At 41.1% G+C, this 27,488-nt stretch overlaps 2 protein-coding genes across 6 annotated transcripts in view; both read right to left on the minus strand.

Moving 5' to 3' along the window:
* RPL37A (ribosomal protein L37a) overlaps positions 1-27,488 on the minus strand; it is a 362,834-nt gene that overhangs the window by 75,752 nt on the left and 259,594 nt on the right. The gene's annotated exons all lie outside the window — the stretch shown is intronic.
* The window catches only part of SMARCAL1 (SNF2 related chromatin remodeling annealing helicase 1), a 90,942-nt gene that overhangs the window by 51,910 nt on the left and 11,544 nt on the right, over positions 1-27,488 (minus strand). For all 4 annotated transcript variants that reach the window (XM_069075183.1, XM_069075184.1, XM_069075182.1 and 1 more), the window contains 3 exons: positions 16,164-16,347; positions 8,157-8,307; positions 5,884-6,042 (listed from right to left, as the gene is read on the minus strand). In XM_069075183.1, the coding sequence (XP_068931284.1) occupies positions 5,884-6,042; positions 8,157-8,307; positions 16,164-16,347 (494 nt within the window). The remainder of the gene's footprint in view (positions 1-5,883; positions 6,043-8,156; positions 8,308-16,163; positions 16,348-27,488) is intronic.

Below are 27,488 nucleotides of genomic sequence, written 5' to 3' on the forward strand. Positions count from 1 at the left end.
TATCTACACATGTAGAACCTATATTGAATTGCTTATCTTCCCAGTGGGGGTGGATGAGGAAGGAAGAAGGGAAAAAATCTGGAACTCAAAAATTTAAAAACAAATGTTTAAAATTTTTTTGTGTGTGTTTTTTTTCTTTTTACATGCAACTGGGAAATAAGATATACAGGCACTGGGGTATAGAAATCCATCTTTCCCTACTAGAATGTTAGAGGGGATGGGGGAGGATATAAGAGAGAATAGATTAGGGGAAGGGGTATTCAGCAGGCTCAGTATTTTGGGGTGGGGGTAGGGGAAAGATGGGGAGAAAAATTTGTAACTCAAAATCCAGTGGAAATGAATGTTGAAAACTAAAAATAAATAAATAAATTGGGAAAAAAAAAAAAAGGAAAAAACAAAAAGAAAATGCCTGGGCTAGGCTTAAAGGAAGGTGTATAGATCCACTGGGATCTAATTTCTCCCTTTTCTACTATGTCTCCTAATGTAATATCTGTTTCTACCCAATTTTAGCTTGTTTTTCTCCTCCCCTTGCTTCTGGACAACACTGGAGAGGGAGCTGATATCAGCAGAAATGCCTTAAAAAGACAAGACAGCCAGGTGCAGGTTACATCCTTCAAATACAGTTATCTCAGGGCTACATATTTTGAGGACAAGAAAATGTGGCTTTCCTTTAAAGGAAGGAAAACAAGCAGATCCCAGGACCAAAACAAACAAGCAAACAAAAACCAGACACAGCTGTCACCTCGTCCCATGAATGAACTAATTAAAGAAGGAAAAAAATCCTGACAATCTAAGGAGGAGATTGCTCTCCTGAAGATGGAACCTGCCAGGTAGAGCTCGACTATGGATCAGAGAAGACTCTCTGCACAGAGATGTCCATTTTAGCTAGGAAAGTAAAGTGAAGAGTAAGAACTGGAATTCAAATCCCACTTCTACTATGACCTTGAGTAGGCAAGCAACTTCATCTCTCTGACTTTCCACTCCCTTCTTTTATTTTATATTTTTTAATGTCTTTTAAAAAATATTTATTTGGAATTTTATTTTCCCCCAATTACATGTGAATAAAGTGGAAAATAAAACGTAAATAAATGGAAAACTTGTTTTCTTTAATTCAAAAGCATAACTGAAAGTGTATCAAATCACGAACTGTTCAAAAAGCTAAAGACTAATGAATTACTCGTCCAGCCTTGGAAAATTATAACAACTTCATGCCCGTTTTTGCAAAGACAGGGAGATGCCATGTAAGAACAATTTTTAACATTCATTTTCAAAAATTTTCAGTTCCAAATTCTCTCCCTATGTCCCCTCCCCCATCATTGAGAAGGCAGGCAATTTAATATGTTATACATGTGTCCTGCAAAACATATTTCCGTATAAGTCATGTTGTGAAAGAAAAGAAACTAAAAAAAAAAAAAGTAAAAAAAAATATTCTTCAATCTGTATGCAGACTCCATCAGTTTTTCCTCTGGAGATGGACAGCATTTTTCAGCCTAAGTCCTTCAGAACTGTCTTGGATCACTGTATTGCAGAGAATAGCTAAGTCATTTATAGTCGATCGTCTTACAATATTGCTGTTACTGTGTACAATATTCTCCTGGTTCTTATCATTTCAATCTGCATCAGTTTATGGAAGGTTTTCCAGGATTTTCTGAGATCATACTGCTCATCCTTTCTTAAGCACAATGGTATTCCACCACAATCATATACCACAACTTGTTCAATTTATTTATTCCCCAACTGATCATCCTCTCAATTTCCAATTCTTTGTCAGCATTAAAATATCTGCTTTAAATATTTTTGTACGTATAGGCCCTTTTCCTTTTTGTTTTTTCTCTCTTTGGGACACAGACCTAGTAGTAGTATTGCTGGATGAAAGGGCATGCATGGTTTTATAGCCCTTTGGGCATAGTTCCAAATTGCTCTTCAGAATGGTTGAATCAGTTCACAACTCCACCAACAGTGCACCAGTGTCTCAATCTTCCCACAACCTGTCCAACATTTGTCATTTTCCTCTCCCATCATGTCAGCCAATGCAATAGGTGTAAGGTGGCACCTCAGAGTTGTTTTCATTTGCATTCTTCCAATCGAAAGTGATTTATAGAATTTTTCATATGGTTATAGATCTGCTCCCTCATTTTAAAGATGAGTGTATCTTTGGGCAAGTCAATTCACCTTAGTCTTCTCCTCCTCCTCCTCCTCTCTCAATGATGGAGCTAGACTAACTCATTTCTCGGGACCTTTCCATCTTTGGACCCTAGGATGCTGTTGCTCATTATATCTAATCATCAGGAACATCTATTACAAAATGACAAATCTTTTCTTTAAAAAACCCTCAACACGCCATACAAGCCTCCCTTACTCTTGGATAGAATATTTCTGTGAAGTCAGATGGGGATAGAGGTTGTTGTCTCATTTAACATCGTGGAAACTGGGACAGAGACACATCCAGAGGCCTGCCTGAAATCTCACATGCAGATCAACGCCTGAACCACTAACAACTAAAAGGGAGAGGAGGCTTTCAGTTTCAATCCAAAACTGTCTCCCCCACACTGGAGACTTTAAAGCATGTCATCCATCTGTTTAAAATACATTTTTTTCTTTAATTCAAAATCATAACTGAATGTGTACCACATCAGGAACTGTTCAAAAGGCTAAACACTGGGGCGGCCAGGTGGCTCAGCGAGTAAGAGCACCAGTTCCAGTGTCGGGATGACCTGGGATCGAATCCGGGCTCTCATACTTAGCACCACACCCAGAAATAACTGGCCGTGTAACCTTGAGCAAGTTACTTTACCCCGATTGCTTTAAAAAAAAAAAAAGGCTAAACACTAATGAATTACTCGTCTGGCCTTGGAAAATTATAAAAACTTTATGTCTGTTTTTGCAAAGACAGGGAGATGCCATGCATGACCTGGGAACTGTGCCCAAGACAAAATGTTAGATTAAAGGAGACCCAGTCCTCTGTCTTGTGGCCTTCCCATAGTGTGTGGCATTATTCTCAACAGACAGGAAGAGCAATCAATGGGTGACTTGTGCAACCATGAAGAGGGCTATGTTTTATCAACATCCCAAAAATAAAAATTGGAAAAATCTCACCATCCTTTGTTGGGTCTCGTATAAGACATGTCAAATGATATTTGGAATGCAAACTATGGGCACCCAATGTCATTAAAGGATGGTATGGTAGAAAAGAAACGGCTTTTCTGAATTTTACAATTTTTGTTAGGGAAGAGAAGGACCCTACATATCATGACATTCATTCATAAAATGAAGGAGCTAAACGCACCGAAAAACAGCTAGACAAATTATGGCAGCAGAACAGGTTGCTCCAGACAGCTCCAGAGAAAACTGGAAAGATCTTTATGAACTGATGTAGGGTGAACTGAGCAGATGCAGGAGGACGATTTATAAAATAACATCATAAAGGAAAACAACTCTGAAAGACTTCAGAATTCTGATCAGCACAATGATGAACCACAAGTCCAGAAGACTAAAGATGAAACCCATCAGCCTCCTCCTTCCAAAAAGAAAATGAGCCTTAACAGCAGAATGAAGCAGATGATGTTCGATGTGGTCAAAGTGGAAATTTGTTTTGCTGGGTTATGCACATTTATTATGAGGTCTTGCTTTTGACTGATTTTTTTCATTATTCAATAAGGGTAGGAGAGTGGAGAGAGATAATAAATGCTTACAAAATTATGATGTTTTAAATGAAGGGGGTAAGCAAGATGACCACAGAGGTCCCACTAAACTAGGATCCTATGAGGAGGGGTTGGGTTGTTCTGATCGTGCAAATGGAGAGCAGGATAAAAACTGATAACCACAGGCCACGTCATTAGAGTATGGCTATTAAGACCAGACTGAGCATGGGCAGTGCTGGCTGGGCATGGAGAGCCTGGAGAGTCAAAGGAGAGTCATACACCAAGAGATGCTTTGTCAAACACCAGTGCAGCCAGAGAGGCTTTGTTGAAACTGTAACTAAAATGGGAGTGCTCCCTGAGGATAAAGCATTCCTACTGGTCTTTAGAAATTAAGCAAACTCTGAATCACTATTGATGAGAGAAATGCAAATTAAAACAACTCTGAGGTACCACCTCACACCTATCAGATTGACTAATATGACAGAAAAGGCAAATGATAAATGTTGGAGAGGATATGGGAAAACTGGGACACATGCATTATTGGTGGAGCTGTGAATGGATCCAACTATTCTGGAGAGCAATTTGGAACTACACGCAAAGGGAAAACTGCATATCGTTTGGCTCAGCAATACTACCGCTAGGTCTGTATATGAAAGAGATCAAAAAAGGGGAAAGGACCTAATTGTAAAAAAACAAAAAACAACGTATAGCAGCTCTCTTTGTTGTGGCTAAGAATTGGAAACTGAGAGAATGCCCATCAGTTGGAGAATGGCTAAACAAGTTGTGGTATAGGAATGTAATGGAACACTATTGTTCTGTAAGAAATATGGAGCAGGATGCTCTCAGAAAAGCCTAGAAAGACTTATATGAACTTGAAGTTGAGTGGAGTGAGCAGAACCAGAACATTGTACACAGTATCAGCAACATTGTGCCATGTTCAACTATGACTTACTTAACTCTTCTTGGAGATATAATGATCTATATCTTAGAGATATAATTCTCCACCTCCAAAGAAAGAACTGGTGATATCTGAATGCAGATGGCAGCATACTATTTTCACTTTCTTTGTCTTTTTCGAAGTTTTTTCCTTTTGTTCTGTTTCTTCTTTCACACCATGACTAACATTGAAATATGTTTTCCGTGACTGCACATACATAACCTATATCAAATTGTTTACCATCTTAGGGAGGAGAGAGGGAGAAAAATCTGGAATTCCAAATCTTATAAAAATGAATGTTAAAAATTGCTTTTACATGTAATTGGAAAAAATAAAATACCATTTTTTTTAAAAGGAAAAGGGACCTATTAGTACAAAAATATTTATAGTAGCTTTTTTTGTGATGGCTAAGAATTGGAAATCAAGGGGATGCCCATCAATTGGGGAATGGCAGAACAAGTTGTGGTTTATGAATGTAAAGGAATACTGTTGTGCTATAAGAAATAAGGAACAAGATGCTCTCAGAAAAGCTTGGAAAGACTTACATGAGCTGATGCAGACTGAAATGAGCAGAACAAGGAGAACATTGTATACAGTAAGAACAATACTGTATGATGAAAAACTACAAATAACTTGGCTATTCTCAGCAATACAGTGATCCAAGACAATCCCAGAGGACGCATGATGAAAAGTGTTATCTTCCTCCAGAGAAGTTCTAATGGTGTCTGAACACAGACCAAAACATACTATTTTTATATCTTCCTTCCTTCCTTGTTCAAGTCTTCTTGCACAAAATGACTAATATGGAACTGTTTTGCATGACTGCACATGTATAACCTATATCAGATTGCTTACTGTCTCTGGGTAGGGAGTGAAAGGAGAAAGGAATAGAATTTGGAACTCAGAACTTTTTTTTTAAGTGTTAAAATGGTTTTTATATGCAATTGGGGAAAAAATATTTTTTTTTAAAAAAAGAATTAAGCCAATCAAATGTAACAGAAAATGGAGATAGCTGAGCAGACAGCATCCTTGTACCCTGGGCTAAGGACATGCACTATGAAAAGTTCTAGAGCAGGTTGCTGGAGGCTCTGGCCACTCTAGGCTCCCTTCTCTGATGGCTCCCATTTATGACCTCTCCTGAAGGGAGCAGAGCCCCCATTCAGACTGCAGAAGGATGAAGTGCCCATGGTCAAAATAGAGAAAAAAATTCTTGACTCTGTCAAAGACACTTAGAAGGCTCAAGGAGTTGTGAATGAGCTTTGAGCTCTGGAGGAGAAAGGAACCATAAAGACACAAGACACTTACGATAATGATTACTTGGAAGGTAGTTTTTAGTTGTTTTTTTAACTTGCTTAGGAGGTCGAAGCTACAGATGTTGATTAAGCCAGCTGTCAAACTGTCCTTCCCAGTTTCTACCACGTTGGTGCTATCTGGGCTGAGGGAGGGCAGCCACCGGTGGAATGCCTAAATAGGAAAGGAGAAGCAAACCCAATTGAGATGGTCTGTACTAAAAGGTACACTGCCCTGAAAGTGTAATCTGGTCATCTCATGTCACTTTTTACACCCCCCACCCCTCACTACTATTTATCATCTCTTCCTGGTCATATGTAATTTATCTAGAAATTTCTCCTTTAAACAAGCCTGAAAGCCCCATTAAAAGCTCCCCTGAAACTGGCATACCTTTTTCTTTCTCAAAATGAGTACTCTTGCTTTGTTATTCATATTTGCTTCATCTCTGTTGCTTCTAAAGCAACCGTGAGCTCATCAATGAATTTGACTTCTTAAACACATCTCACAGAGTGCCTAGCACAGCCGCTTTTGTTTAAAAAAAAAAAAAGATAAGCCGTAAATACTGATGCATGGAGAGGATGAAGATAACAAGGTAAACATTCTTTGTGAAACCATTTGCTTACCGCAGAAATCCTCTCATGTTTGCCTCACCTGTCAAACCCATATGTGGAGCCAAAGGAAAGCCATCTAGGGTTCCTGCATGGGTCAGGGTACAGGATCTGTGCATTCTCCGTGTCTGCCTGGTGCTATCCAACACCCTAGGACCACTGTGCTTTGCTCTGTTTCCCCTCTTTCTCTTTCTATCCTTTCTCTACTACCCTGTCCCTCCCCAAGCCTTTCTGTGCCTCCTGGCAGCAGGGGTCCATGCATAGATTTCAGGAGAGTCTGTGAACTTGAATGGGAAAAAAGTTATTTCAGTATCACTGATTTCCTTTATAATCCTAAGTATCATACACATTTAAAAACATCATTCTGAGAAGCAGTGTATCAGCTTCAGCAGAAGCCAAAGGGTCCAGGCCCCAAAGACGGTCAGGGACTCTTGCCACAGAACTTGTGTGGTCTGAGATGGTTTCAGCTCCTCCTCTGAGAAGCATTCTGCCTCATTCAGAGGAATGGTGCTAGGTATGGCCATCTAACAAGCAACACCAAGTAAACAAATGGGAAATGCTTATTTACCAGCAACACTGAAAAACTCAGGGAGAAAGACAGAATGACTGGCTGCTTAGGTATTTGCTAGAAAGCTCTGCTTTTCCCTATCAGAGATGAACGTTCTATTTTGGTGCTTGCACAGACATCAGGCTGGCCCACAGCAGACAATGCTATTGCTTCCATAGAGAGGATGTGGGAAAAGACGGAGAGGCTGGGAAGCCGAAATGATTACCAAAGGGCTGACTGAAGGCACAGATCTTTCATCTATCCTTTCTTTTTTCTTACCCCGTAGCGTGTTAATGAATCTTGTTAATGAGTGTTGTCCTTCCTTGCCTGTGGGTGGAGAAGTCTGGCAGAACACTTAGGTGCTAGTTCCCCGAAAATTCTAGCTTTTTATGGGTGGTTAGCCTTTCTCAGGTTAAGGCCATTCTCAGGTCTCAGTTAGTTTGAGGCCATGCCTGTTCAATGACTGAAGGCTGAAGAAGAGCTGGGACAAACTATGGCTCAATTTACCTTCACAAGGATATCAATCTTGGGGCGAAAGACCCTCAGTGTCCGGTCAGAACAAAAATAATTGCAATTTTCACTCATTCTAAGCCATCAAAGCCTAAACAAGGAGTCAGGGAGGACTGGGTTGGGGCTATTGTTGATCATTCCAAGAAAGCCAAAGTGATTTGGGTCTTAAGGTGGAGCCAAGCAGCTCCATTTAAAATACAGGCTTTTGAAAAGTCTATCTTTTCAGAGCTATATTTCAAGAAATCAAAAATGTGAACCATGAAGGGCCAAAACCAAATTGTCCCAGCTTCTTGAAAAAAACATTAGTAAAAATAAATGTCTTTAAAACTAGAAATAACATAAATGATGCAAATAAATATAAGTAAATTGGGCTCTTAGAACCTAATTTTCTAACCTGATATAGATAAAGAATCATAAACAAAATAATCTAGGTAGGACTATTCCCTAACCCTAAAAGGAAGGGACTTTATTCTTTCCTTGAATGCCTTCAGGGAAGGAATGTACAACCTCATGTTCTCATGTTGTAACACACGTCACTGTCACCCAGTCCCTTCATCCAGAATGTCTTCCTTACAAACACACACACACACACACACACACACACAAACGTATGAAGAGCTCACCTGCTCCCAGGTGAACCTCACTGATGAGGGCGTGACAACTAACAGAGGCCACTCTTTCCGGTAATATGCAGCAATACAGATGGCCTGAATCGTCTTCCCCAAACCCATGTCATCTGCAAGAAGCAAACGGCCTCCCCTGGAGACAGCAAAACTAAAAAGAGACAAAGTCATCATTAGGGCAGCTTCAACTTTCCAAAGGCTTTTACTATGTAATTAATCACCAAATATAATTTAATAAGAACCATTGTGTATGACAGAGCGCTTTCAGATTTCAAATAACTCCCCCAAAACCCTGGTGCTGTTATTTTTATCTGTTTTACAGATGAGGAAACTGAGACAACAGAGATTAAGTGACTTGCCTGGGATCACACACAGCTACTAAATGCTTGAGGCTGGATTTGAACTCCAGTCTATCGGCTTTGCAAATAATCATGGTGTCTGGCCTATAGGAGCTATAATTTGAGAAAATGCCAAGCCTAAATCAATTCCCCTAAAATCAAGTTGCCTATGAAACCCCATCCTAGGAGCTTTGGATATAGTACTGTATCCAAAGATGGGAAGAGAGTCTTGGGGAGTCCTATTTAATTCTCTCAAAATGACAAAAACAAAAACACACTGAAGTGGAACCATGAGTCGAACCATTTTGAGGCAAAATGGTTGTAGATGAACGATGGAGGTCAGTTAGAACAGGCTTACTATTCCCCAGGAAGGGAGGGACATGTAGCTAGGGCAGAGGTCCTTAACCCAGGATCTGTGAACATTTTTTTAAAAATATTTTGATAACTGTATTTCAATAGAATTGCCTTCCTTTATAATCCTATGTATCTTGTTTTTAATGTTTTGACAACTATATTTCAGCACTATATGTTTCCTTTGTAATCCCATCTATTTTATTTTATGCATTTAAAAGTAGTCTTCTGAGACGGGGTTCAGAGGTTTTACCAGTATGCTAGGAGGCCATGACCCACAGAAAGGTTAAGTTTTAACCTTAACCTTAACTTCTAACCATTAAGAGCTGGGTTAGAAGCAGCTAGAAAGACTGATGACTATCTATGAGTACAGCCTGCTTCCTATGGAATTTTACTGAATTTCGTGTTTAAGGATATTAGGCCCACCTTGACTTGGTGTATTCATGATTAGATATTTTTTGTTCACCCTAGATTGGAACATTCAGCTCTTTTTGTCTACCTCAGAATAAAACTGCATGGTAAAGACACTACCATCTGCAAATGGTGGCTTGAACTGGGGTAGATGCCTGAGTTTCTATTTCATGAGGCCTTAGTTCCCGGAATCAGGTCAAGGCAAGGGGACCTGTGGAGCTACTGAAATGCTATAGGTCCTGCACGCACCCTTTTTGTAGAAGTGAATATATCCACTAAAATGGTTTGTATATTATCTCTAAATCCTATAGTTTGATCAGATTAGTGTGAGGTTTTGTCTACATTCCTTTGAAATCCCGACCCTAACTCACACAGTAACTGTCTTGTTTCTACATTAACAACTGAAGCATATTAACAATTTGCAATTACATAGAACCTTCCCAGATCCTAAAGCACTTAGCAATCCCCCCAACGAAGTTCCAAATGGGCTGGGAAGTCTGGAAGAAATGGAGGCAGAGAGAGTGCAAGTGACTTGCCAAAGATTTCAGGGGAAGCACATAGGAGTCAAGGAGGACCCAGGATACCAGGCTCCTGTCTCAGCCTCCTGCTCTCATTTCCTACTGTTTGGATTAATGATAATTACATCCCTTGTTCTGAAGCTTCAGCACATGCTACACAATTAGCTAGCTGGCTATCAATAAATTCAAAAAAATTATGCAATGCTACCCCACATAGCTAGGTCTTAAGCTTGTTCCTGAACAATGCCATGTCATAGGTTACCTTTCCAAAGATCCCTTTGAAGGCAGATGTCATGATGTCCAAGGCAAAATGTGAGAACTCTGAGAAGTACATTTATCATCTTATAATGATTTCATTAAAAAAGATTAATAGATGCCTAAGAGGAAGCTGGGTGGCCCAGTGGATAGAGTACTGAACCCTGAATCTGGAAGATGTGAGTTCAAATCTGAGCTCAGACACTCATTAGCCGTGTGATGCTGGGTAAGTCACTTAATCTACACCCGGTTCAGTTTCCTCATCTGTAAAGCTATTGTTTAGTCAATTAGTCATGTCCGACTCCTTATGACCCCCATCTGGGGTTTTCTAGGCAAAGATAGTGGAATGGTTTGCCATTTCCTTCTGTTCAATTTGCAGATGAGGAAACTGAGGCAAAGAGGGCTAAGTGACTTGCCCAGAGCCAACAGAGGTAGATCTTCCCTGCTCTCCTATTCCCCTTTATGTTCTCAGAAACTACAACAACTGATCACTGCCTAGGAGAAGGAGACAACCTTCTTCCTGGCCCTCCCCATGCACTCCCCACTCCTTTCCAGGCTGGAGCCCCATCCAAGTGGCTATATGGTGGTAACAGCAGAAGGAAGCCAGAGCTGCTCAAATATCATTTTGCTTCCATTATTTTTTCTGCCAAGAAGAATGACCTTTGGATGGATGGGAAAGAACAAGAATGGCTAAGAGAGTGGTGATACCAAAGATAAATAAGGAAATAACGAAGACCAAGGCTGCCTTGGTCAAAACTTCAGTTCACCTGAAACAGAAGAAATGGATCTTTTTCAAGGCTTGGTGAATGGGACTGCTTCATTACTGTCCCTGACAAATGTAAGACTGGAGAGAACAGGAGAGGTACTACAGGATAAGAAAAGCGCTGTTCTGGCTGCCATACGAGGGAAGAGAGTGGCATCGGCAAGCAGTAGGCTGTAAGCTTGGCCTTGATTCTATCGCTGGCCACATGCTAGAATGTTTATTATTAAAGGCATGGTTAATGAACATCCAGGTATCTGGAGTGTGCCAGCTAAAAGTTAGGACACAATATCAATGATGTTAGTCCCAGTTTTAATACCCACAAGGGCCATTTGCCTTTGCTTTGGGTTCCATGATCGTGATAGGCAGGGCCAATAGTCAAGGGCAATGCTGTGAAGGTAGCTATCCACAGAAAACTATATGTTCATTCAAAATGGTACTTTGGAGCCAGGGAGAGTTAAAAGGGGTGATCACTGTGAACAGTAGATTTTGCATGAGTTATACACTGAAGACATGACACAGAGCAAAATCCTATTTGCATCTCTGGTTGGTGTGATAAATCCATATTTACTCATCTGCCATTTCCTGGACGGCAAAGGCTGTCCCTCATAATTAGAATAATTACAGTTGGCCCTTAGAGAGCCCATTAAGGTTTGCAAACACTTTATAAATACTGTTTTATCCTCACAACAACCTTGGGAAGGAGATGCTGTTATACTACCCTTTTCACAGATGAAAAAACTGAAGCAGAGGGATGAGACCTGCCCAGGCTCACAAAGCCATTAAGTGCATGAGGACTCCTCCACTTAGAATGTCTAAGTTCTTTCAGAGAAGCTTGGCTCAATAACCACTGCTTAGAAAAGGCCTTTCTTGATCTGCACTCTCTAGTTGCTGGTTCTGCTCTGCCCCCCCCCCCCAAATAACCCTGTATTTACTTTTCATATTTTGAATATACTGACATGTACATATACACATGATTTCTCCCTACAGAATGTAAGCTCCCTGAGGACAAGAACTGTTTAAAGGAAACTGATCACAGAAAGTCAATGTGGGTGGTTTCATCAAGTACAGGTCATGCCAAATTAACCTCATTTCCTTTTCTGAAATGGTTACCGAACTGGTAGAGGAGGGGGAATGCTGTTGATCTGGTTTCTCTGTGTTTCAGTAAAGTCTTTGGTAAAGTCTCTCTTGCAGAAAATATGGAGGGATTTGGGCTAGGTGCTAGTAGAATTAGAAGGAATAAGAGCCAGTTGAATGGCTGGATCCAAAAGTAATCATGATTAGCTTGGTATCATCTTGGAGGCCTCCAGGAGAGGCTCTGAGGGATCTTTCTTGGCCCTGTACCACCTAATGCTTTTATCAATTACTTGGATGGAGGCACAGATGATGGCACGCTCATCATATGTCCCACATGAGGGACAGCTCCATGGTAGAATGAGGAGCCAAAACGATCTTGGCATACTAGGAGAGTAAGATTAATCTAATAAGGTAAATTTTAATATGAATAAATATAAAGTCTTACATCTGGATTCAGAAAACTGACTTCCCAAATAGAAGCTGAAGAAGGCATTATTAGAGAGCTATTTGTCTGAAAAAGATCTGAAGGGCTTAGTGGTCTTTAAGCTTGGCATAATTCAACAGTATTAACCCTATAGTCAAACAAGGCTCATAGAGGTATGAGCTTCCTTAGGAGACTGCAAGAAAGACTTTACTAAAATGTAGAGAAACCAGACCTACAGCATTCCTCTGCTCTACCAGCTCAAACACTTTTTCAGAAAAGGAAATAAGGTTAATTTGGCATGACCTATACTTGATAAAACCATCCACATTGGCTTTCTGTGATCAGTTTCCTTTATAACAGTTCCTGTCTTCAGGGAGCTTACATTCTATAGGGAGAAACAACATATTTATATGCATTAAGTACAGCTTCCAGGGGAATGGAAGTGAGAGGCTCTTGGCACTTGGCCCTGGTTAGACCTCACCTGGGGTACTGTGTTGGTTCTGGGCACTATAGTTTAGGCAGGACATTGGTCAGCTAGAGAACATAAAGAAAAGGGCAACTAGAATGATGAAAAGCCTAGAGACCAACCTGTGAGGACTAGTGAAGACTGGAAATAGAGATCTTTAAGGTGGAAAAGAGAAGAGACGGAGTGAGGAGTGGAGCTGGGAAAGAGGGAACATGGTGGCACTCTTTCAAGTCCTTGAAAGGCTTCCAGGTGGAAGGGACACTGGACTTGTTCCTCCTGGCCACAGATGGCAGAATCAGGGGCACCAGATGAAAGCTGCAAAATGTCAGAAAATGCTTCTTATCCAACAGAGCTATGCAGAAGTAGAATGAGCTATCCCAAGGACCACTGGGTTCCCCTTGTCCCCGGAGGTCTTCAAGCAAAATGCTGGATGAGTCCTCGATGGGGATGTCATAGGGGGAATCCTTGGAGGGGGCAGAGGAGAGGAGAACAATTGGACTGGGTCCCTCCAAGCTCTGTGACCCTCCCCTCAGGGCCTCCAACTTCTGCCTAAATCTTCCACCCCATTTCTCAAACAGCCTCAGAACAAACAACTTCACTCAGGATATGTTTAATTCAACTTAATTCAATAAACATTAATTAAGCATCTACTATACACAAGGCAAGGAGACTGAGGGTCATGGAAGAGGGCAGGGAGAGTCCAGATAAATGAAATTCATTCATAAATTTCTTCATTTCAACCAATCCTTCCTGCTCCCTCTAACCACCGACATGTAGCATTGCTCCTGAGTTTGGGATGCCCAGTCATTAGTGTAGTGAGACATCTGGGTTCTAGTTCTGGTGCTAATGGTGTGAGCCTGGGAAAGTCTCTTCACTTAACTGTGCCTAAGTTTCTACATAAAGTGAAGGATCATAAGATAACATATCTCACTCTGGAAGGGAGCTCAGAGACCATCTGGTCCATTCTCCTTCCCTTATACCCGCAGAGGCTAAGACCTGGGTAGGTAGAGTGATTAGCTTGGGGCCACACCAGTAGTAAGTGACCAAAGCAGGATTTGGACTCAGATTTGGTTTTCTGACTCCAAAGCCAATACTCTCTCCACCATTCCACAAATGCTGTGCTGGCTTTGATGTTCTTTGAGGTCCTTGTGGGCACTTAATATCGGACACTGGGTTCTAATTCCTTTCCTTTACCCTCACTAACCCAGGTGCAGGCCCTTGTAGATGGTAGAGTTGTTAAGAAAGAGGAAGAAGAGGATGAAGAAACCTGCATCCAAAAAACTGGATGACCGTCTTCTAAGTAACTGCTGACCATGATCACTTCTAGCACAGGGAAATAAATGAACAGCATGGGGATGAACTCCTCTCCCGATTTCTGCCCTCAAGTATGGATTTGAATCAGAAAGTGAGAAAGACCATGGACACCATTAGTAGTGTCAGCACCTGCCTTTTCAAAGAGAGGACAAAAGATCAAAAGAGTAGACAAAAGATCAAAAGAGTTACCAAGATTCCAGTTTGCCAGGCCGACCCAGGAGCCAGGTGCACCTTATCCCCAGGCACCCTCGGAAATTGGTTTAATGCAAATGGAGATGAAGTTAATAGATAGCCCTGGCTCGAGGATTTCCAATGCAACTGATGAAGAACTGGTATTCTAAGAAGGGAGTTTGGCACAGTAGGAGATGGGTAATCTCTATCAGCCTTAATGAAAAAACCATAGGAAGAAAGATTAAAGGAATGAACTGCACAGAAAGAAATTGGTTAAAACAAGGCCCAAAGGGGGTCTTCAATAGATAAAGGATAGAAATGACAAGGAGAGATAAGAACTGTTTCAAAGTAGTTGGGGTTTTATTTGGGGAATGGGGGGGGGGCGACTGGTGGTGATGAGAGGATATGAAAGGGAGAGAAATGTATGACAGACACAGCTGGAAGCAAAGGGCTATAATGGGGATGGGTTCCCAGATTCAGAAAAATATCTGACAGCTATCTATCCAAATTAAGATACATTTTCTTAATGGATATGAGTCTTTGTTAGGAGCTGATAGGCTGTTTCTAAATAGTCAAGGATTCAGGTGCTGCATCTTCCCATCTCTCAGCTATACAGAAAACCCCCCTTTTTAAAAAATATTCTTTTTAAAAATTTTGAGCTCCAACTTCTTTACCTCTCACCAGCCCCTCCCCCACCCACTGAGAAGGCAACCAACAAGATACCTGTCATCCAAAACATTCCCCTATTAGTCATGTTGCAAAAAAAAAAAAAGCAATAAACAATTTTTTAGAGTACAAATATGCTTCAATCTGCACTCAGAGTTCATCGGTTCTCTCTCCAGAAATACCTTTCTAACCATATTTCCTATTAAAGGCAACTTTTATTATTCCGGGGCTGGTTATTCAAGCTCTCTTGTTTCCAGTCTCTTGCCTTCCCATTGGTCATTTTGTAGAGATTATCAGAACCTAACCAGAAGATGGGTTTGGTGAAGGATGATTTAACTCAAACAACTAATTTTGTTATTTATAAACAAATATTCTGGGAAGGTCAAAGCATTGCCACCATGTCCCAGTACCTCCCATCAGACTCTGGTGGAGATAGCTTGGGCCCTGAACCCAAGAGACCTTGAGAAACCCTCCTCCCCAGGGCATGCACCTGCTTGCAATTTCACTGATCCCTTCCCATCTGGGCTATCTTCATTTACACCACATATGTCTTATGTCTACATAGTTTGCATGTTGTCTCCCCATTGGGCTGTGAGTTCCTTGAGAAGGCAGGGGGCTTGTTTCTGCCTTTCTTTGTACCCCCAGTATATGGCAAGTACCTGTCACTTAGTAATAAATGTTGCCTACTGACTAGCCCCTGAAGCCCTTTATTCAGAGGAACAACTCTTGATCTGTCCCAGCAATCCCTTTGTAAGTCCCCAGTACTAATCTCTCCAGCAGCCTCAGTTACTGAAGTCCCAGAAAAGAAAGTTCTCCCCCACAAAGTCCTGGATACAGTCACATTTTTTAGTGTCTCCAAATGACATTAAAAAAGATGCAATACCTCTAAGGACTGTTGGGACTTCCCAGTTGCTCTGCATTGGAACCCTCCCATAGATGGAAGTGAGCTCCTCAATAGCAAAGGGTATCTTGATTTTTTAACCTATATCCCAGGAGCTTAATCTTTTTAAAAAAATCATTCAAGTAGGAGAAAAAGGCCATGCAAAGGAGGCTAAAATTAATGGCTAAAATAAGACTTTAGCATAATCCGTAGATTATGGACTCACTCTAAGAGCACAGACAATCACAATAATCAATAACTGTTTCCAAAAAACGTTAGGGGATAAGCCTCTATTATAAAGGTGACTGGGACAGCACCCATCTAACAGAATGAAAGCAGGGTAGTGATCTTCATGGCCCAAGACGGAAGCACCTACTTGACTCCAGTTCTTTGGAAGGGCATCAAGCTAGACACGAGTTTTGAATCCACTGTGGAGAGGTCAGCCTCAGGGACTTCATCTGGGCGAGGAGACTTCTTCTCAAGGTGGGCAGCAAAAGTCTGAAGCACCACCTTGGGCAAAGGATCCAGCTGGATGCCTGGAAGCTTGCAAACCTCTTCGACTGAGAAGAGGAAAAAAGGTGTATGAGCTAGAGAATATACAGCATAAAGGGGGGGGGGGGATGAATGCCTCAAAGGTTAGAGGGAAAAGGGGCATGGTCCAAATATAACACAAGGACACCAACATATAATTTTAATAAGAAGTTATCTTCCATAGTTTAGCTTCTCAAAAGATTTTCACAGCCCTTGGAGGGGCCCAAGGCTGCACAGAAAGTTTTGTTTTATGTAAATTGTCATTATGCAAATTTAACTTTGTAGAATTCTGAAAGAAATCCACATTCCAAAAAAATACCTCTATTAACTTTACTGTAAAGTGCTGTTCGCTCTCTCTCCACTCCTGCTCCTCAGCTCAGTTGAGAGTTCCAGGACCTTCCACTCCCCTGACAAAAAAACCAAACTAAAACAAAACCCTAAAAAAAACCCTCCAAGTCAAAGCAGAAGAGATGCTAGGAGAGACTACCACCACCACTGACTGCCGCTGGATCGGAGGCTTGGCTTGAGGCCTCTGGTGCCAAGAAGTGACCTTCACAAAAAAAAAACAACAACAAAAAACAACCAGGGGCAGCTAGGTGGCAAAGTGAATAGAGCACTGGCCCTGGAGTCAGGAGGACCTGAGTTCACATCTGGCCCCTGACACTTAACACAAAAACTAGCCGTGTGACCTTGAGCGAGTCGCTTAACCCCATTGCTCTCCAAAAAGAAAAAAAAAAAAGAAGTGACCTCCACCCTGGTTCTACCCATGTGTCTTCCATCCATGCGCACTCAGGTACAGAATATCTGTCCCCAGTCAGTCCTCTCCTGTCTCCCACTCTCATGTGTCTGCCCCCTACATCTGTCTTCCATCCATGCGCACTCAGGTACAGAATATCTGTCCGTAGTCAGTCCTCTCCTGTCTCCCACTCTCATGTGTCTGCCCCCTGGGTGTTCTTCTTCTTAGTTCCAGCAAGGGCCCCATCTGGCTGGCCACAACCCCCACGTGCTCCTCCTTCTGCCCTCACGTGGCCTTGAACCGAGGACCAGTCTCCTCCTTCCACTGGTACTCGTCTCCCTTCTTCACTCCTTCCCTTTCTCCCTTCTCCATGTCCACAGACAAATTTGCATTACATAAACACTGCTTTATGTAGAAGTCTGTGGAATATCCACTTCCCTAAAGGGAGAACTATCTGTCCTTCCAACCACCATGTTGCTCCTAAGAGACTTGACATCTGGACCAGAACCAATGCCCTGGAGGTTTTAACCCATTCATCTCAGAACCTCTGCCCCAGTGGCTCCCTGTCTTGGCTAAGGAGGCCCTCACCTAGCCGAGTTCAAGCAGGGCCTAGCCATGTTTCACCTCACACCCTGCTCCCTGATCCTCTTCTGGACAGCCCATACACTGAAGGGACGCCTTTCCCACACACTGCAGTCTGGAATCACTATCAAATCATCTCTACATTGCTCCATGAAGGGGGTCAATCTACTCCTTAATCGAGTGTGTCTTTTCCTCCATTAGAATTTAAGCTCACCTTACATTCCCTAAGCAGGGAAATGTCTTTGCTATTATGTTTTCATCCTCAATACTCAGCAGGGTGCTACATAGTAATAAGCACTTAAAAAATGTTCTTTTTCATCCATTCTCTATCCTTCAGTTTCCTCAACCACAGAATATGGACAAAAAGTCTATAAAGGCAACGATTACTTCACATTTTGTGTCATGGCAGGGAAAATACAGTTTAGATATGACAGAGTCCTGCCCTCAAGGAGAATAAAGAGCCAGAGATAACTAAAATAAGATAGGTAACCACATGTCAATACCAAAAAGGACACCAGAATGACTGAGTGAAAAACTAAGTCACAAGTCTTTAAAAATCTGATGAGCTGCTCAATTTGTTTGAGATGTGAGGTTAACAGACAAGGTCAGTCGCAGGTAAGTAAGATAAGCAAGCAGGTAAGAGACATTTATTTGGTTTGGTGAGATTAGAACTAGAAAGGAGGGAACCCACTAGGGACAGTGGGAAAATAGTTTAAAATGTATATATGGGAGGAAGGGAGAGGGTTCTGGGGCAAAAAAAAAATGTATATGTGGATATCAAATTGTTTACTACTTCAGGGAGCAGGGAGGGGAGGGAGGGAAAGAAATTTTGAAACAACATTTTTTTTAGATGAATGTTAAAAATTGTCTTTACATGTAACTGGGAAAAATTTTTTAAATTATTTTAAAAAGGAAAAAATCCTTTTTTTTTTAATTTAAAAAATGTATATGTGTGTGTACTATCCCCAAAGTTTTAAGTTTTAATAAGCATACTATATATACATACATATATGTGTGTTTCTATCTATCTATATGTATGTATATATACACACATGGAGAGAGAAAGAGAGAGAGAGAGGGAGGGGGAAAGAGGGAGTAAAGAAGAGAGAAGGGGGGAGAAAGGGGATCAGTGGGAGAGAAAGGGAGAGGGAGAAAGAGAGAGAGTGCTCAAGAAGTATGGTTGACTAGAGGCTACCTTCCTATCTTCTTTTAAAAAAAGATGTCACTGCTGTACTCTTCCAGTCATCATTGCTGTGGTTAAGAGGCTTGAAAATAAACACTCTTGGAGGCTGGGAGAAAATGCATGACTAGTTCATCACCTAAAGTTATTATTAGAAGAGCCATCATTCTCCTTCCTGCTTTACCAGTGAGTCACTCAGAGTTTTGGCTTTTGATTATGTTTTTTTTCTCTTAGTGATATGGTCCTAAATCCCTAGGCCAGGGGTGGGAAGAAGGTAACAGTTATTGACCTATAGCAGGAAAAATAAAACTCTCAAGGCTCACATGGAAATGAAAAATTTTTTGAGGCTCTGTTCTAATTTTTTTGAGAGTGGTTATTCTCTCTTGATTCTCTCATGAAGAGGGAATATAACATTTTATTCAACAAATATGATGAACGTTTTAAAACATACTTTAATATTATATTATGAAGGGACAGAAGAAAAAAGAGGAACGAAAAGAGACAGAATGGAAGGGCACAAGGAAAGACAAGACAAACAAGGCACTTAGAAATAGTCCCAGTGGTGAAGAGATGAGGAGAGGGGAAGGACATAAAGAAAGGGAAAAAAGGGCCTTCCAATGACCCAAGACTGGCAAGCTTTCTAGAAGCACAGTCTCAGAGGTGGAAGGGAGCCTGGGGAGCTACTTAGTCATATAACAGAGGCAGTGTGTAATAGTGAATTAAGAGCCAGCCTCTCAGAGCTCTAAGCAACTCTCTAAGACTCTACATTGAAGAGAAAGTGACAACCTGCAGGGAAAGAGAGAATTTTCTCACCAAGGAGGTATTATGCGCAATGAAATCACATGTTCAGTCCCAGTTTCTATCTATGACATATCTGACAGGCCCTCGTCCAGCTTTTCCTTAAAGACCAACAATTGCCTCCTGAAGCAGCCCATTCCACTTGGGGTAGCTCTAATTAGGAAGTTTTTCCTTCTATTAAATAAAAATTTGCCTTAATGTGCCCCTTTGAAGCTTCCACCCATTGTTTCCAGATCTGCCTTCTAGGACCACCTTTTCTTGTCAGCCTTTAGAGAACATAGAAACAGTTATCCCATCCCCTGTCCTCATCCCTTTAATTGATGCTCATATGACATGACTGTGAGACACTTCCTTGACCTGACTGCCCTCTGTATGTTCTCCAGAACATCTCCTTATTCTTCTTAAAACACAACACTGCAGTAATAGCCCCACTGGGCAGAGGACAACTTGTCTCCCACCTTCTTAATGTCTGGAACCTAAGCCCAGAATGTACAAATTTTTTCTGGCTACCATATCACACCGTTGACTCATGATGAGTTTATAGTCCCTTAAAACTCCCCGATTTTTTTCAAACAAACTACTGCCTAATCATGCCTCCCCCATCTTACTTATGAAAATCCACTTTCTCAACCCACATATATACCGTTCCGTTGTTCCCCACTGAGTTTCATCATACTCAATTTGGCTCCACATTCTGGCCCATCAAGATCTTTTTAGATCCTGACTCTCTAGGGCACCTGTAGTCCTTTCCAGTTTTGTGCCATTTGCAAACTCAATAAGCATGCCACCCAATTGCTGGTAACAGTGTTAAGAAAGTGCAAAGTTAACAGCCATTCCCCAAAAGATAAATGGTCAGATGATTTGAACAAACAATTCTCAAGAGAAGAACTGCAAAGTATAGACAAGCACAGGAAAAAAATGCTCTCTGCAAATAGGCAAAGATGCCAAAAAACGACAACTGTCAATTTTGGAGGGGTTGTAGGATGATGGGTACATTAATACATTGTAGCTGGAGTTATGAAATGGCATAGCCACTTTGGAAATCAATTTAGAATTATGTCAATAAAGTGAGGAAAATGTCCTCACCCTTTTGGCTAGAAATTCCATTACTGGGATTACATTACAAGAAAGCCATCAATAAGAAGAAAGTCACCTAGTATACCAAAATACTTAAAGGACTACTTTTTGCAATAACAAAAAATTATAAACAAAGTAGATGCCCATCAACTGGGGAATGGCTAAACAAACTGTGATACATGGACACAATAGAATATCATGGTGCTCTCAGAAATATGTATGTGATAAACACAGAGAAGCATGGAAAAATCTAAGTGAACTGATGCAGAGAGAAGTAGGCAGGGCCAAAAAGAAAAATAAGCAGGGCCAAAACCATAATGGCAACAACCATACATGCAAAAATCAAAAGAGAATACAGTAAAATTATAAACAAGAAGCATGATTCGAATGAAGAGATATGAGAGAATACCCCTAATTCACTCCTTCGTTAAAGGTGGTAGGTTCACACGTATTACACTTTACATATATTTTCAGATTTTTTCAATTAATCAATCAGGTGTGCTTCTTTTCTTCCTCTTTCTTTTTTCAATTTTAAAAATACTATTTGTTATATGGGACGTCTCTTGGGAAGGGAAAAAGAGAGGAACACTGGGGAAAACTACAATGATGTAAAAAAATAAGATGTCAATAAAAACTTATTTTTTGAAAATGATAGGACAAAGCCAAGTATAAATCCCTTGGGCATTCCACTGGAATTCCCCATCCAAGATGACACGGAACTATGAGTGATGACTCTTTGGGTTTGTCCATTCAATAAGTTCTCAAAGTACCTGTACCATCACTTACTTAGTTCTGATTGTTCTCTCTTTTCCACAAGAATGCAAAGAAAGAATTCAGCAAATGTTTTACTAAAATAGAGGTTTAAAAACAACAAAAAACAAAAGAGCATTTCCATGATCTAAGAACTGTGTAAATCTACAAAGAAGGAAATGAGTGTGGTGTGAACTGACACATTCTTAATGAATGCCAACTCTATTTTTGCACCATTTTTTTTTCTTTTCCTAGACAATCACTAACCTCCTTAAAATGGATTCTAGAAGTTTGCCAGAAACTGAAGTCAACCTCACTGGCCTAGAGTTTGCAGAGTCTATTCACCTCCAACTTTGAAAATCAGGAAATCTGCCCTTCTCTAGTCCTGTGGTACCCTCTTCACCATCTTCCAAAGATCACTGCCACTGGTTCAGCAATAACATCTGATGATTCTTCCAGAATCCAAGGTATAGTAGATGACTTGAACCAAGGGGCAGTTCAATACTCTTTTACTCTCTCCAATGAGAAGGGTAGGTTGGGTTTCCAATTTTTTTTTATTCCCTTTCTTTTTATCTTTTTTTATGAGATGGCTCATAACAAAGAATTAAAGGAGATATATATATATATATATTAAAGAAATAAAGTTGATACAAAAATGATAGCGATAACTATATATATATATATATATATATATGTTTTTTAAATAGAATAGCATTTCTCTTTGTTGGTTCCTCCAACTTTTGGAAGATAAAATTTTGATTAAGGCAAAAAATCATCAGCTGCGCTGCTTCTGTGAGAGAAAAATCTCCACCGAATGTTCAGGGAACTGAAGGCTCGCGTGGTTACTATGTCATACCTCAGAGCTAGGCTTGTGATTTCTTTCCTGAGCTCCTCATCTAATTCCTACTTCTGTCCAGGTGGTCTGTGCTATACTCCTAAGACAAAAATTACCTCTGTTAAGATCACCTCTGCCTTTACCTCCATCAATCATCACCCCAAGACTTCTTCCCTCTGATTCTCTGGTTTTTTCACATAAGCATATTTTCTAAATATTTGCTACCTTGAATCCTCACCCCTTCCCTCCACCCCTGCCACATGTATAGTCTGTTTCTTTGGAATGAGATATACATATCCAACCATTCAGAGACAAACTTCAGTCATGGAGCTTATGCTACCAGGTCTCAGGGATAACTAGGAAGGCTTCCTTGTTCCAGGGCTTCTTACCCAGGGGGGGGGGGGGGAATAAGCAATTGGTGTTAAGTGATTTCCCTAGGGTCACACAGCTAGTAAATGTCTGATGCCACATTTGAACTCAGATTCTTCTGACTCCAGGGTTGGTCCCCTGTCCTCTATACCACCTAGCTGCCTCTGAACTTATTTTTTCAACATTTTGATAACTATATTTCAGGGGAACTGGTTTCCTTTGTATTTCATTTTATGCATTTAAAAGTGAACATGATTCTGAGGGGGGAAGGGTGGTCCCTCCAGGCACATCAAAAGGTTCAGACTTCAGAAGGAACCACATTGCTCTGGTTCATCTTCTGTGGGAATCACAGAATTAGAGTTGTAAAGGGGACACAGAGAAAGACCACTGAGTCCAACTGCCTCATTTTACAGATGGGGAAACTGAGGCCCAGAGCAGCAACGTGCATTTAGCAGCACAGTGCCAAGTACACAGGAGGTACTTTAAATGTTTGTTTCTTCTTTCCTTGCCCAAGGTCACACATGTAGTGAGCTAGAAATAGAAGATCTGAGCTTTTATCTTCTGACTTAAAAATCAGTGTCCTTCCCACTCTACTAGGCTTGTCACTTGTATAGGATGTCCCAAAAGGGCTGGTGCAGTGTTAAGCTCCATGGTGATGCCATAGTACACAAAGGGGTGGGCTTGGAGTCAGGAAGTCCAGAGTCCCAATTTGGCCTCGGATACTTACTAGATGTGGTACTAGACTGGGCAAGTCACTTAAGTTTATTTGTCTCAGTCTCCTAACAGTTGCTGTGAGGATCAAATGAGATAAAGAGTGCCTCAGTACACAGTAGGTGCCATAGAAAGGTTTTCTGCCTAATGGATTAAAACTACACTGAGCCAACCCGTACTTTATATCAATTTCTGGATTTTGTCTCCTGTGCACTTCCAGAAGTCTTAAGAGTTACTAGCCGAAGCTTCCCAAATCTTTCTTGTGCTGATGGGTTTCTTTTGGTGGGATCATATGTGACTGCATGAATCATTAGAAGGGAGCACTGATCGACAAGGTTCTCTGTCATGTCTAGGATGGATGCCCCAGGAAACTAACAGAACTTTCTACTGTTCTTGTCAAAGCAACCAGTGTCTACTCTGCTGTCCTTTGGGGAGGTGGAGGGGGAGTCCACCACGCTGACTCTTTTCTCTTCTTCCTCTGACCCTTGCCAGATGATTTCTCACCATAAGATGGGGCTTCTTTATCATTCCTTAGAGCATTCCCCTGAGAGCACCCAGCTCCCTCCTCTCCAGAACAAACTCCAAATTTGTTTTTTAGCTCAGATGCCTCCTCTGTGACATTCTTCTACTCTTTGGCCTTTGGACAGAAGCCTCTTCAGATCCCCTTACTTCTCCCTTTCCCTACTGAATTCCCACCTCCACCCCTTCTCACTTGAGCTGTGGGATTCCTAGAATCACCACTGATCATTTCCATTTTGGAATGCTAATCAGCTGGTTAACTGCTGTTCACAACTCCTGAATTATTCTTTATCCTTAAAAACCTTCAGGATTTCCTAGGAATAATGACAACAGCCTGCTTGAAGAAAGGGGGCGGGGGGTGAAGAGAAAACTGTCATGATCATTCTCTGGATCTCAACACCCAAACAGAGGAGAGTATAGGACGGAATGCTAGATTTAGAGGCAAAAGACAGCTTGGTTCAAATCCCACCTTCATCACTTAGGCAAATCACTTAATCTCTCTGAGCCTGTTTCCCCATCTGTAAAATGGGAATAATGTTTATAGTATCTACTGCATAGGGCTGCTGTGAGGATCAAATGAGATAAAGTATGGAAATCACTCTGTCATGTTATATAAATGTCAATTATTATCATCATCATCATCATCATTAAATCAAGGCAGAAAACCAGATGTCTCTCCCCATGTGCCTATACAAGAGAATCAGTCGTGAGGTTGCTGCTTTGAGTTTTCTAGGTTGGTTCTGCTTTTTACAATCCTCTTTTCTTTTACTGTTCCACAAGGCTTTAGAACAAGTCAGAAAAAACACATTCCTTCACACCAAACACCAAATAGATACCCATTATAAATATTAATGTGAATGCAGAGGGCTGACCCATCTATTGCCATCTTACATTGGTTTGTGTTTCCAATTTACTTAAAGCCTTTTTATAGAGAAATCAAAACACATTTCTGTTCTCCACAAAACACAAGCACCAGTTGTTCCTGGAAGCAGCATTCACATACCAAATTCACTGTGATGTGAAATTGGGCAAGGCTGAAGGCATTAATGTAAGAGTTCATCCATCTTGATGCAGAAATGCACTTTACCCCTCCAAATTAAATTTGAGCATGCTGGTTTCTATATACTTCAAGAAACTCAGCACTCTATGGGCCTTCAGAAACAATTTTCATTTTAATCCTGGTGATCACCAGCACTCAAGTAGCAGATGAAAACCAAGGCAGGACTGATGATCTATCTGGCTTGAAAGATGGTGCTCTATAAGCATAATTTTTTGGCATCCAGTTTTCTACCACCATTGCCACCCAATTCTCTACAACCATCCCCTCCACAATGTAGGTTCCTCATTCATCTACTCTAATGCACCACTAAGGAATGCTGTCTTTTTTCTAGCTTGTTGATTTATCTCCACTGTCCTTTCCCTGATGCAGAGGAAATGATGATGGTGAGCTCTCTGGCAAATGGGAATCATCTGGGGGTCATTTTTGTGAAAGAGCTTTTTGGGTAACACCAATTGAGCCACATTTCCAAACAGCATCTTACAAAGGTAAATCAATCTCTGAAAGGGAGGACCCTGCCCCATACTAGAGCAAAACCCATAGCCCAATGCTGATTTCAGGTCAGGAAAAAGATACTAGGCCCTTTAAAAACCATGCATCCTCTAAAGGCAATCTGTCATAGATTATGTTGATGTCATCCTCATCAGTAAGAAATCATCTATTGTCATAGCTCTAAAGTCATTACGCTCACATACTGGCATATACTTTCATGTACTGGCACAGAATATTGTCTTTTCCCTATTTTTCACAGGACCATAGCTCTAGAGCAAACTACGGCCTGGGGGTGGGGGTGGGGTGAGCAGTAAATATAGTCTACTGCTTGTTTTTGTATGGCCACTAAGTTAAGAATATTTTTTCTTACTTTTTTTTTAATACAATAAAACTTTATTTTAAAATACAAAAGCCATTTTTAGCTCATGGATCATACAAAAAAAAAAAAAGGCCTTGGGCAGTCTTGGTTTGCCAGACCCTGATCTAGAGGAAGGACCTTTCAAGGTCCTCTTGTTCAGAGGTTGCAGCCCCCAAACTCCCCAGTATTGCTGAGCTAGATTAAAATATAAATGGGAAATGTTTACCAAAATAAATAAAAATGCAACATAGATAATGTTAACCTATGGTTTTCTACGTCAATATGCAGTCTGCAGGGATCCATTTCTATTTGAGTTGGTTAAGACTGCGCTAACTGAACCTTCTCCTTTTACAGATGAGGAAACTGAGGCCTAAAGAGGTGAGATAACTTTGCCTGAGTCATGGAGATAGTAAACAGCAGAGTTGGGATTTGAACCCAGGTTCTCTGACATCATCAAATCCAGAATTCTTTCCAACATATCACCATGTTCTAATGAATTTTTTCATGCAAGGACTAACAGAAGTTAGTACTCCCCAGGAGTCCTTGCACACAATGATTCCCTAGGGCACTGACCTTATTTTATAGAAGAGGTGAGGGAAACCCAGAGGCAGAAATGCAATGATTCAAGGATCCCACACATGTCTGGAGTCATCAAGGGTTGCACCAAACTTTCTCTCCTCACCGTCAAAGCCAATTTACCACTCACTCTGGACTCTACCTTCTCTCAACAAGTGCCAGTTAAGACCCCGAGTCCTAGGGGATGAAAGGGTTCTAGCCCCAACTCTGCCTCTAATTTGCTGGTGAGCCTTGAATAAGCTGCTTCCCTTCTGAAGACCCCAGGAAGAATCAGTTGTCTTTGTCTGCTGGGAGACAGCTTGGCTCCTATATACAAAAAGACTTCCAGTTCTTTAAAGGCAGCAAAAGAGCTCAATGGCTATATCCCATCAAAGAGAAGCCATTCACCTTACATTCAAATTTGTCCCTGGCTAAGGATTCCACCGAAGTCCTAAATGGCTGTGGTCAGAGGATAGTAACAGTTCCACAGACAGCAGGCCACCTTTTGGTTTCAGTCTACTTATGGACACTAAATATTTTACAATACAACTTGATCTTGGTATTTACAGTGGTCCTTCCTATGAAGAAGCTAAATGTATGTCACTGACACTTTATTTACATCCCTATGAGTTCAGGCAGAGACAAAGGACCTCTCCACTGGAAAAAAAAGAGAGATCCAGAGGACTCCCCCGTTGACTATCCTACCACTCAGCTAATATAAGCACTGTGGCTATAAGAGAATACAGGTGTTCACTATGGCATAAGTAAAACTAAGGTCTTCTAGCTCAAGCTCCAGATTTCACATCTGACCTATGTCCATGAACCACCCTGATATTAACAAACCACTCCTCCCACTGGTCTGGGGAAGTGACAGGACTTACTCCAGGCAAAATCAATTTAATGCTCTTGGTGGATCAACCACGGCAGAATCTTAATGACAGAGAGAGGGATGGCTAAAATTACTATCAGAAACAATTATAAGGTGACCCATGCAGAATCTCATCGGATTATAAAACAGTTTTAGGTCTATCACCTCAACTGACCCTTGTAACAACATGTGAAGTAGGGAGCTGGTATAAGGATTAACATTCCCATTTCACAGAATAAAAGATATGAGGGTCAGGGAGGTTCAAGAACTTCTGCATGGTCAC

This window comes from Petaurus breviceps, unplaced genomic scaffold (genome assembly GCF_028583685.1).
Source record: "Petaurus breviceps papuanus isolate PSGF00001 unplaced genomic scaffold, PetGlider_PUasm1.0 90903, whole genome shotgun sequence".
Classification (NCBI taxonomy): domain Eukaryota; kingdom Metazoa; phylum Chordata; class Mammalia; order Diprotodontia; family Petauridae; genus Petaurus; species Petaurus breviceps.